Source organism: Pleurodeles waltl, chromosome 4_2, assembly GCF_031143425.1.
Source record: "Pleurodeles waltl isolate 20211129_DDA chromosome 4_2, aPleWal1.hap1.20221129, whole genome shotgun sequence".
Lineage (NCBI taxonomy): Eukaryota > Metazoa > Chordata > Amphibia > Caudata > Salamandridae > Pleurodeles > Pleurodeles waltl.
Window position 1 is genome coordinate 1,026,082,736 of NC_090443.1, and position 12,957 is coordinate 1,026,095,692.

General features: G+C 46.0%; 1 protein-coding gene across 2 annotated transcripts in view; it reads right to left on the reverse strand.

Moving 5' to 3' along the window:
* RNF20 (ring finger protein 20) overlaps positions 1-12,957 on the reverse strand; it is a 107,866-nt gene that overhangs the window by 23,913 nt on the left and 70,996 nt on the right. For both annotated transcript variants that reach the window (XM_069232896.1, XM_069232897.1), the window contains exon 16: positions 6,229-6,441. In XM_069232896.1, coding sequence (XP_069088997.1) covers positions 6,229-6,441 — 213 coding nt within the window. The remainder of the gene's footprint in view (positions 1-6,228; positions 6,442-12,957) is intronic.

Below are 12,957 nucleotides of genomic sequence, written 5' to 3' on the forward strand. Positions count from 1 at the left end.
CAGGGGCTCCCAATACACAAACGTACTCACTCCTCATACACACACTCAAGATGCTAAATAACTTAGGCCTCACCTAACCGAACAGTCACATTTCCTTCCACCAACCACCCAGACACCTCCGCTCCGCATGAATCCTACTCGCACACATCCCACTCATACACCGATTCAGATCAGAATCGGCTCTCTCTTACATCACTCCCTAAGTGCGGAACGACCGCCCACTCTATTCCACGAGAAGCTGAAAGACCTGACTTTTCAATTAACCAACCTGCCACAGACTGTGCTAGGCGCACACACCTGCTCAGCACCAGGATAGCCCCACGGGTGATGGTGTGCTTTATGACTACTCATGGTATAACAACGTAACACACATAGTGACCATGAGTTTAAACAGATGTCCTATATCACTGCTTTCACCCTCAGATAAAAACAACATAGATGTAGAATTTTAAAGGGCTCCACGTTAGGTAGTCATATAGGTTAAGTCTCCAGTAACATAGAGGTTAAGTAGCCTTGTCTACTTGAAAATTGCCCACAGCAGTTTCCAGACTCAGTCTCCACAATCTGCTCAAAAATCTGCTGGAAACAAACCTGGATACACTGATACAATCAGCATCAGAAGAATCAACATCTCTTCCTTGAAGCACAGATTTCCCTCGCTTTAATAAAACCCAACCTCCCCATCTTTCTTCTGTTGCTGTCAGTCTCCTGGCAACCAAGGCTCCGGGATTCAATGTTTTTTGTTAGAGTCAATACAAAACCTTGACTGGATCTGAACTGTCTGTTCCATGACTAATTCACAATGACAGACTGGAGGTTACTGGGAAAGTCAGGGAAGAGAAAAATCCTAAAGTCAGCACTTGCAAGGAGTTTAAAATATTTTCTTATTTTTTTAATCTATGTTATATTGGCTTTTTGCATAAAACTTCACAGCACACTACACAGAGAATTGTGTCTGAATTAAGATGCAAACAGGCCTTACATTGCTGAATGTACACCAAACAATAAAATATTACAAATGCTGCTTATCTTCTCATCTCATTTTGGACAGGTCAAATTTGGTTTATAACAAGAGCGTGACAGTTTAAGGTAGAGTGCCCCCAGAGACAGTCAAATGGCCTATCATTCCTACAGGTTCAAGGATGGTCAGGCCTTGCTGTACACTGGTGTAAAATATTTTGAAGTGAGCCTAAAAGGCAGAATTATGCACAGGATGTGTAAAACGCAGGCATGACTACTTGTCTTCAGGAATGCTCAAAAAGCATGAAAATGACAAAAAGCTGCAATTCCTCATGACTGTATGGTGGTTTTGAATAGTGAAGCCAAGCAGCTTTTTGGTTAGCCCCCACTGTCTGCCACTGCTAGAGAGTAAAATACATTCATTTTGACCTGGGGAAACGTCTTGGTATTCAGGATCACCTTGTTTTTCTGTAGTGTATGAAAGACAAGCCAACTCAACTGCCTAGCAAGGAGTAGGGCTGAACCCTGTCTGCCAGCATTAGACCAAGTCGACGCAACAACTTGCAACGTCCGAACCCAACACTAGATGGCAGGAGTATGCAGAGCAGGAGTTTCAACAGTCACATATGCTATGAACACTATGTTAACTAGGCGCCACAATATCCCTTCAGCTAAGCTGACCAGGATAACATGCCTAAGACAAAGCATACCCCAAAGTCACAGGGTTGCAGAGAAGCCTTCCAGGAAAATATCCTGCTGTGAGAGTGCATTGTCCCCCATCTTTCTAGTTCATTAGAGTAACTTTTTCTGCCTGAATCCAGTGCAGGGTGGATTTTAATCTTGGGGTAATGTCCCCTTGGCTGCACAATATTTTGAACTACCTTTTCTTGCACATATCTTTCTCTGGATACAAACTTTTAAAACTTGGAACAAGTCGTAAATTTGAGTACCCTCTAGGTCCTTCTGCCAGTGCGTGTCCCAGCCACTTCCCAACTGTAAATCTAGACTCCTTTTGAACTTGTATACCATGAAGGACATGGTAGTGGGTGCTAAACTCACTCCTAGTTGCTAATCTGCAAGATGTTCCGAAATCTGAAAAACCTATGTGATACCAGTTTGTTTTCCAACCTCTCTCCAGAATCTAAAGACCTGTATCTCCCCTGGACACTGCCTACCAGGCCCAGAGGGTCTCATGTCCACCACAGAACTAACTTTATGGTTACCCTTCGATAACCTGTGTGGGATCACTGTTCTAGCTTGCGTTGTAGGCATCATTTGCTGGTTACAAGTTTGAGTGGTCTGGATGGAAACACAGCTGTAGCATCTCGGAACAGCGTGGGGCAGCCCTACCCCCAGGGCCTCAGTGCCAGAAAGTTAAAGTGCCGGACATACCAATGCAAGGAAGCTACAGTGCATCTTTCAGTCTGGTTCCTCTGTCCTGTTGACTGTTCTATATGAACAAACCACGATGACAAGTCCTGATGTTCCTAGGAACAGCCATACGCTGTCTCAGATGATAACAATGGACATGAGGTGTCATTTTACCATCAAACAGAGGGCCAAGTGAGTGAGCACAATTAAAAGGTTCAAGTCGTAACTGTGCTCCAGAAAGAGCTTCTAGTGGCTCATCACATTTTTTATCTGCCATATTTTGACAAACCAAATAAAGTCCTATTTTTCTAGGACGTTTCAGACTGGACATTTTGCCTTTAGTGTGCATCTGGCTTTTTAGCCCTACAACATTCAAGAATGGGTCTTCTTTACATAATTTTACTACTCCTGGAGGGTCAAGTGTGGGAGGCGAGTAACTTTACTATCCAACTGGAGTGGCATAGCATTGGGAGTCATGGGAAGACAGTGGTAAATGACAGTACCCAGCACGAATCCCCCAAGACCCCCAAAAGAGGGCTTCGAACTAAGGATAAAGATTTCTCACAAGCCTCATATTTACATACATGCTCCTGGGCCACAAGGGGAGGAAGTATTTCCAAAACTAAGGGTCTGCTCCTCTACAACAGCTGGATACACAATCACATCTACATAGGTAGGGGACTCGTCCCTCACCTCACTTACACCTATGTTTCCAGCGATATGATCTGATATCCACCTCAACCAACACAAACCTAGAACTGAGGGAATAGACCTTACTTTTTCCACACCTATGCTGGGGCAGAAACAACCAGATCAGGTATCTCACTTCAGCTGGAGAGACAATGTGACCAACGAAATAAGAAACTGCATGGCTTCTGGTGTAATTTCGACTGAAAGAGCACTAGATTCCTGCCAACCAGGTCCCCAGTGCCAGATCATTTCCCCCAAAACTGCACAGTCGTTTTTCCCAACTGGCAAAACTTATAGCACTCACTGCAAGTCCCCATTAAATGGTATCCCTGGTACCTAGGATCTGGGGTACTAAGGAGGGTCCCTAAGGGCTGCAGCATGAATCGTACCAACCTAAGGGACACCTCACCAAGCACATAACATACTGCCATTGCAGGATGCGTGTCTGGGTGCAGACAAAAGTGAATATATGACATGGCACACAGCCTGTGTGCCATGTCCCCTAAGCACTGCATGCAAAATATGTAAGTCACCCCCTAGCAGGCATTACATCTGAGGGCATATCTGCATGAGCAGAAATGCCCCTGCTAGGTCTCTGTCGATTTTCAGACTACAGTAAGTGACCAGGGAAGCCATTTTAAAAGCATGTGCTGGGCAATGATCATGTTTCCCAGCTACATGATGGCTTCTCTGCATACATCTCACATTAACAAACCCTCACTGATGCCAGTAGGGGATTTATTAATAACTCTACACAGAGGGCAGGTTAGAGGTGCCACCCTGAAAACCTACCAGCAATTAGTGGGTTGAATGACTGGTCCTAACCAGTTCAGCTACCATAGATGCGTTTCTGCCCCCCACCCATGGTGAAAGTCAGCACTCTCAAGGGCTAGAGCCAAAAGCCTGCACTAGGCGGGGTGTTATCATGCAGGATGGACATTCCAGGGCAGGAAGCTTCAAAGGCCTGGCCACCTTTGTAATTTGGTTTCTCTAGATGGTGGAGATGACCGACCCCCCTGTCCTGAACCACTTTTGGCTGCAGCATAGGTGGGAAAATTAGACAGATTAGAAGGTGTCCCCCACTTCATGCCGGTCCCACCCCTAAGCCTGGCTTCTAGACACTGCCTACACTGGACAAGCTGAAGAAGTGGACACCACTTTTGAAAATTCCCCCAACGTTTTTGGAAGGAATTAGAACAGTAGGGTTAGGGTTCCCAGAGGAAGTGGTCATAGAAATGGTGTAGTCACCCTAAAGGTGGGCAACACATTGGCTACCGCCTGGCACTCCCTGTAAGGCCCCTAAATTGAATATTTAGGTGGTACCCTTGAACCCTAGAACTCACATCCTGACGACCTATGATGAAAAGGACACAGAGGAGTCACACCTGCAGAAGAGGAAAAGAAGCAACTGACTTAGAGCCTTTCACAAAGACTTAGACTCCCATGGGCAGCAGATCTGCTCTGCAACAAAATCGTAAGAAAGGACTCTGCAGCCTCTGGAACAGCAAAGACCCGACACCCGAAGTGACCTCTGTACCCGACACCCACGACCCAAGGTGAAGCCAATTAACGGTGCCAGCAAGGGTCTTCAGCTGTCCAGAGTCCAAGTCCACTCAGGTTGCACCCCCTTGGACTCCCCCAAGTTGCCTGCAGTCTCTGCATACAGGCCCCGTCTCCCACGGCCTTGTGGTGAGAGAAAACTGACACCTCCAGCAACCACTGCATCAGTCATCCCTGACCCCATCTGAGGTGCGTCACTGATGCCAACAACCTCCCCCCCGCTCCTCTGAGCAGGAGTCCACCCTACGTCCCCCACCTGCTGGACTCCCAGACAACAGCTGCAACTTCAACATGCAGGATCCTCCTGACCATGAGTAATCCCGGATAAAGAAACCTGATGCATAAGGACACCCCTGTATCTGTCGTCTCTGGGCCCTGGAGAAAAGGATCAAAGGTGCACTTACGTCCCTGATCACCCCAAGTCTACAACCTACCTGCTTGTTGTCCCCGAATGGTTTCCGATTCAGAGCCTGCAGCCTGTTTGCCCTGAGGACCAATACCCATTGGGCACCCGACACCTTACTGCACCCGGCCGCCCCAGTGCTGCCCGGAGTGACGTGCTGGTGTGGTTCGGATCAGTGCTCTTAACTATCCAAGACTGGCCTGGTAAGTCGGTTGTTAACCCTGTGGATGCTGAACCTTGTTTTACTCCATGGGTTAACACTGAAGAACTCTGAGAATTGCACTAAGTGTTGATTTTTGAATCTGAAAAGTATTTATGCTTGAAAAAATACTTACCTGATTACGCAGTTCTTGGGTTTGAAGCATATATAAAAAGAAGTGTTATTTTTCTAATTTGGTCTCAGATTTATTCTTTGAGCGTGTCTCATTTATTGCCTCTGTAAGTAAAACAAATGCTTAGCATTACCCTCTGCTAAGCCTAATTGCTCACCCACACTACCACAAAAATAGAGCACTTGTCCTATCTACTTTTGCCTCTGCAAACAATTTGGGGATCCACTGAACTTTCTGCACGATGTACTTCTTTTTTAGTGCAACATATAGAGAGCCAGCTTCTAACATGCAGCGACACATTAGCTGCAGAATTTAGAGTGAAGAGTTTCCAACAGGTCAACTAGGCATGCATATGTTCCAACAGGGAAGTGTTCTGATCCGGCACCTTAGACAACAGTGCCATTACTAAGCGTGCAAAGTTTTTTTTAACACTCTAATTTCACAAAGTTTTTATCTCTACTTGGCATCTTCATGAAGATCACAAACAGTGGAAGAGACAGACTGGCTAAAAGTAGGTTGTCGAAAGAAAAACTCAGCCAACTTTAGCAAACCTCTCCTAGCTTTTAAAAGAAAATGTTCTCACTGTTTTTAATCGCATCTAAATTCTGGTAGAGGATTAGGTTTTAGGAAGTGTGAAGTCTGCCACATCCGTGGGCAAGGTTTAACATTTCGGACACCGCTGATCATGTCCTGCACCATACTGCCATGCACAAGTGGGTCAGAAGAATTAGCCAAATATCCTGAGACCTCGACAGGGCAATACAGCGAAGGCTGCTAGTTCAGTATTCAACCCTCCAATTATACTCAATACATGTCTGTAGACATGGGACTGTCCCGCTCCCATGTGATCAGAAACTGCTCCGCCCACCTCTGCTGTGCCTGTGTTCCATCCCACAGTTGCAAGATACACACCTGTGTTTTGAGTGTAAGAAGCTGATCGGCCAGCTCTTCCTTTTCTTCTTTAAGAAGCTTGTGGATCTGGTTGGACTTAATGCGCTCAGACATCAGTTTAAAGTTGGCATCATCCTTCTCGCGCAGCTGTTGCATAAGGCGGATGTTTTGCTCCTGCATGTCCTCGAAGGCTTGTCCTGTGACATCCATTTCTGAGAGCAGTGCCTCCTCCTCCTGCTCAAACAGAGGAAGACATTGATAAAATATCCCACAAACTCCATCCAAACCTTCTTATTTACTCCTTGAAGTAAATAACGTATGAGTATGCACGATTGCTTAGCTCATGGATGTTCTCAACACATCTATCATATCACAAACATTACTAAATAGTTTAATCCCATCTCCACAGGCATGGCCACGCATTCATGTTTGAGTCTTAAGAACTGCTTTCTCAGTTCTTGCTTTACAGACAGGAACATGACTTTGGACCTGTCACATTACTAAGTCTTCCCTCACGTTTCTACCAGACAAAGCGCAGTATACGCAGTAGCCCACTTCAACATGATATAAGATACTTCAACCACAAGACTATGTCTGCCGCTTTCTCCCTCAATTATAGCAGACTCTTGGATCTTTTGAAAGCTGAGAGTCTCTGACAAAAGTGCACTCACCTCTAAAAACCGAAAGACCTAAAGAAATAGAACCACAGATAGAGGGGATCACTCCCCATCAGAATATAGGTCCTCCAAACAGTTATGCAAGACGTTGGCACAGTGCATGTACAGAAATGAAAATGTCACTTACCCAGTGTACATCTGTTCGTGGCATCAGTCGCTGTAGATTCGCATGTTTTGCATAGCTCGCCATCTGGTGTTGGGTCGGAGTGTTACAAGTTGTTTTTCTTCGAAGAAGTCTTTCGAGTCACAGGATCGAGTGACTCCTCCTTTTGTCTCCATTGCGCATGGGCGTCGACTCCATCTTCGATTGTTTTTCCCCGCAGAGGGTGAGGTAGGAGTTGTATTGTAGTAATAGTTCCCATGCAATGGAGTGACTAAGTATGTACCTATTTAAGGTTAAAATAATATATATACAAATAGTTGAATGTACCTTCCGAACTGCTACAGGCTGCCGGGGAGGCGGGTGGGCACATGCGACTGATGCCACGAACAGATGTACACTGGGTAAGTGACATTTTCAGTTCGATGGCATCTGTCGCTGTAGATACGCATGTTTTGCATAGACTAGTAAGCAGTTATCTCCCCAAAGCGGTGGCTCAGCCTGTAGGAGTGGGAGTAGTCTGAAACAATGTTCTTAATACGGCTTGACCTACTGTGGCTTGTTGTGCGGATAACACGTCTACACAGTAGTGCTTGGTGAATGTGTGAGGCGTAGACCATGTGGCTGCCTTACATATTTCTTGCATTGGGATGTTTCCTAGAAAGGCCATGGTAGCACCTTTCTTTCTGGTTGAGTGTGCCCTTGGTGTAATGGGCAGTTGTCGTTAAGCTTTAAGGTAGCAGATTTGGATGCATTTAACTATCCATCTGGCTATACCTTGTTTTGATATTGGGTTTCCTGCATGAGGTTTTTGGAATGCAATAAATAGCTGTTTAGTTTTCCTGATGCTCTTTGTTCTGTCAATGTAATACATTAATGCTCTTTTGACATCTAAAGTATGTAGTGCCCTCTCAGCTACGGAATCTGGCTGTGGGAAGAACACTGGAAGTTCCACTGTTTGATTTAGATGGAACAGTGAAATTACTTTTGGTAGAAATTTAGGATTAGTCCTTAGGACGACCTTATTTTTGTGTAGTTGTATAAAAGGTTCTTGTATTGTAAACGCCTGAATCTCGCTTACTCTTCTTAGAGAGGTAATGGCGATGAGAAATGCAACCTTCCATGTTAGGAACTGTATTTCGCAGGAGTGCATGGGTTCAAAAGGTGGACCCATAAGTCTAGTTAAGACAACATTTAGGTTCCATGAAGGAACAGGTGGTGTTCTTGGTGGAATAATTCTTTTAAGGCCCTCCATGAATGCTTTAATGACTGGTATCCTATATAGGGAAGTTGAATAGGTAGTCTGCAGGTATGCAGATATTGCTGCAAGGTGTATTTTAATGGAAGAGAAAGCTAGGTTAGATTTTTGTAAGTGAAGCAAGTAACCCACTACATGTTTTGGGGTTGCGTGTATTGGTTGGATTTGATTAATATGGCAGTAGCAAACAAACCTCTTCCATTTACTGGCATAGCAGTGCCTGGTGGATGGCCTTCTGGCTTGCTTTATGACTTCCATACATTCTTGGGTAAGTTGTAAGTGTCCGAATTCTAGGATTTCAGGAGCCAGATTGCTAGATTCAGCGATGCAGGATCTGGGTGTCTGATCGTTTGGTTGTGTTAACAGATCCGGCCTGTTGGGCAGCTTGATGTGGGGTACTACTGATAGGTCTAGCAGCGTTGTGTACCAGGGTTGCCTTGCCCAAGTTGGTGCTATTAATATGAGTTTGAGTTTGTTTTGACTGAGTTTGTTTACCAGATAAGGAAGGAGAGGGAGAGGAGGAAAAGCGTAGGCAAATATCCCTGACCAGTTGATCCATAGGGCATTGCCGTGGGACTGCCTGTGTGGGTATCTGGATGCGAAGTTTTGGCATTTTGCGTTCTCTTTTGTCGCAAACAAGTCTATTTGAGGTGTTCCCCAGAGCGTGAAGTAAGTGTTCAGAATTTGGGGGTGAATTTCCCATTCGTGGACCTGTTGGTGATCTCGAGAGAGATTGTCTGCGAGTTGATTCTGAATTCCTGGGATAAATTGTGCTATTAGGCGAATTTGGTTGTGAATTTCCCAACGCCATATCTTTTGTGCCAGCAGGCTCAATTGCGTTGAGTGCGTCCCCCCTTGTTTGTTTAGATAATACATTGTTGTCATGTTGTCTGTTTTGACGAGAATGTATTTGTGAACTATTATTGGTTGAAAAGCCTTTAGTGCTTGAAAAACTGCTAGTAGTTCTAGGTGATTTATATGCAGTTTTGTTTGATGTACGTTCCATTGTCCTTGTATGCTGTGTTGATCGAGGTGTGCTCCCCACCCTGTCATGGAAGCATCTGTTGTTATTACGTATTGTGGCACTGGGTCTTGGAAAGGCCGCCCTTTGTTTAAATTTATATCGTTCCACCATAGAAGCGAGAGGTAAGTTTGGCGGTCTATTAACACCAGATCTGTAAGGTAACCCTGTGCTTGTGACCACTGTGATGCTAGGCACTGTTGTAAGGGCCTCATGTGCAGTCTTGCGTTTGGGACAATGGCTATGCATGAAGACATCATGCCTAGGAGTTGTAATATCATCTTTGCTTGTATCTTTTGTGTTGGATACATGCGTTGTATGATGTTGTTGAAATTTTGAATTCTTTGTGGACTTGGAGTGGCTACTCCTATTGTTGTGTTTATTATGGCTCCTAGGTATTGTTGTACCTTGCGCGGCAGAATGTTGGATTTTGCAAAGTTGACTGTGAACCCTAGTTTGTAGAGGGTTTGTATGATTTGATTTGTGTGGTGTGAGCACGTTATTAACGAATGGGTCTTGATTAGCCAGTCGTCTAGATACGGGAATACATGCATTTGCTGCCTTCTGATGTGTGCAGCGACTACTGCTAGACATTTGGTAAAGACTCTTGGTGCGGTTGTTAAACCGAAAGGCAGTACCTCGAATTGGTAGTGTATTCCGTTGAATACAAACCTTAGGTATTTCCTGTGCGATGGATGTATTGGTATATGGAAATACGCGTCTTTGAGGTCTAAGGTTGTCATGTAGTCGTGTAGTTTCAGCAATGGTAACACTTCTTGTAGTGTGACCATGTGAAAGTGGTCTGATTTGATGTATGTGTTTAGTATTCTTAGGTCTAGGATTGGTCTTAGCGTTTTGTCCTTCTTTGGTATTAAGAAGTACAGTGAATAAACTCCTGTGTTTATTTGTGTGTTTGGTACTAACTCGATTGCGTTCTTTTGCAATAGTGCTTGAACTTCTATCTCCAGGAGCTCGGAATGATGTTTTGATAAATTTTGTGCTCTTGGTGGTATGTTTGGAGGGAATTGTAGAAATTCTATGCAATAACCATTTTGGATAATTGCTAGAACCCAAGTGTCTGTAGTGATTTCCTCCCATGCTTTGTAATAATGACCTATTCTTCCCCCCACTGGTGTTGTGTGGAGGGGGTGAGTGACATGTGAGTCACTGCTTAGTTGTAGGGGTTTTGGGGCTTTGAAATTTTCCCCTATTCCTAGGGAATTGCCCTCCTCTATATTGGCCCCGAAAGCCTCCCCTGTACTGTCCCTGGTAACTGGATGGTGTTGCCTGTGAGGTGCTGGCTTGTGTGGCCTGACCCCGAAACCCCCCTCTAAAGGGTGTTTTGCGGAAGGTGCTGTAATTTCCTCTGCTCTGCGGGGAGTAGAGTGCGCCCATGGCTTTAGCAGTGTCCGTGTCCTTTTTAAGTTTCTCAATCGCCGTGTCCACTTCTGGACCGAACAGTTCTTTTTCGTTGAATGGCATATTGAGAACTGCCTGCTGAATCTCTGGTTTAAACCCAGACGTTCGTAGCCATGCATGCCTTCTGATGGTCACAGATGTATTTATTGTTCTTGCAGCTGTGTCTGCTGCGTCCATGGAGGAGCGTATCTGGTTGTTTGAAATGTTCTGTCCTTCTTCAACCACTTGCTTTGCCCTCTTTTGTAGGTCTTTGGGTAGATGTTCAATGAGATGTTGCATCTCATCCCAATGGGCTCTGTCATAGCGCGCAAGAAGTGCCTGTGAGTTAGCGATGCGCCACTGGTTTGCAGCTTGTGCTGCGACTCTCTTTCCAGCTGCATCGAACTTGCGGCTTTCCTTATCTGGGGGTGGTGCGTCACCAGATGTGTGGGAGTTGGCCCTTTTCCTAGCTGCTCCTACAACGACAGAATCTGGTGGCAGCTGCGAAGTTATGAAAATAGGGTCTGTAGGAGGCGCTTTATACTTTTTTTCCACCCTTGGTGTGATTGCCGTACTTTTGACCGGCTCCTTAAAGATGTCTTTTGCGTGCCGAAGCATACCAGGGAGCATAGGCAGGCTTTGGTAGGAGCTGTGGGTGGCAGAGAGGGTGTTGAATAGAAAGTCATCCTCGACTTGTTCTGAGTGGAGGCTTACATTGTGGAATTGTGCTGCTCTAGCCACCACCTGAGAATATGCAGTACTGTCCTCTGGTGGTGATGGCTTTGTAGGGTATGCCTCCGGACTGTTATCTGACACAGGGGGGGGTCATATAAGTCCCATGCGTCCTGATCCTGGTCACCTTGGCTCATGGTGGTGTGAGCCGGGGAATGTGATGGAGTTTGTGCTGGCGAGACGTGAATTATAGGTGGAGGAGAGGGTGGCGGAGTAACCCTTTTCACCATTTTTGTTTGTGGTGTTTGGTCAGTTTGAAATTCCAGTCTTCTCTTTCTCTTAATAGGGGGAAGGGTGCTTATCTTTCCTGTCCCCTGCTGTATAAAAATATGTTTCTGCGTATGGTCTACATCGGTGGATTGCAGGTCTTCCTCAAACCTATGCTTTCGCATTTGGGAGGTCATTGATTGCTCTTCGGTATAAGAGCCTGAAACTGGGTCGGTTGCAGGTTGTTTCGGCACCGAAACCCTGTCTGCATCTTTTTTCGGCTCCGAGATGGCTTTTTTCTTTTTTGGAGTCGAAACATCTCGGCGTCGATCTTCATCGGTGCCGCTGTCTCGGCGTCGAGCCGTGTCTACACCGCTATCTCGGTGTCGATGTATGTCTCCAGCACTGTCTCGGTCCCGAGAAGGCTGCGTGCCGGTGTCTCGACCGGAGTCGGACGGTCTCGGCACTGATTGGGCCTTTTTCGGTGCCGACGGTCGGTCACCGAATTTATGGGTGGAGCCATGGCCTGGTGGCAGTGGCGTCCCCTGGGCCTTGACAATCTTCTTATGAGTGCTTTTCGACGTCTTACTCACGGTTCGTGGATCGTCGAATTCCTCGGAGTCCGATTCGTGTATCGAAAAGGTTTCTTCCTCTTCCTGTACCTCGAACTCTCGGTGCGCTGTCGGCGTGGACGCCATTTGAAGTCTTCTTGCTCGACGGTCTCGGAGTGTTTTTCGGGACCGGAACGCACGACAGGCCTCGCAAGTGTCTTCACTGTGCTCAGGTGATAGGCACAGGTTACAGACCAAGTGTTGGTCTGAATAGGGGTATTTTTTGTGGCATTTGGGACAGAAACGGAACGGGGTCCGTTCCATCGGCGTTCTTCTACATGCGGTCGGGCCGAGCAGGCCCCGACGGGGATCGAAAACTACCCCGAAGGGCTCCAGAGCTCTTCGATCTTCGATGCGGTGTTGATTCTGACTACGCCGATCCCGAACGCAACAATACCGACGAAAATCTTCCGAAATTTAGCTGTTTTTCCGTTCCGAAACTCGGAGCGACAGGAACACTTCCGAACCCGATGGCGGAAAAAAAACAATCGAAGATGGAGTCGACGCCCATGCGCAATGGAGACAAAAGGAGGAGTCACTCGGTCCCGTGACTCGAAAGACTTCTTCGAAGAAAAACAACTTGTAACACTCCGACCCAACACCAGATGGCGAGCTATGCAAAACATGCGTATCTACAGCGACAGATGCCATCGAACGTCATTGTACTTCTTTACATTTCAACATTCCACCCACTGAGCTCTACACCATAGTCAATATGGATCATTACCACAATCACGTTTTCAAAC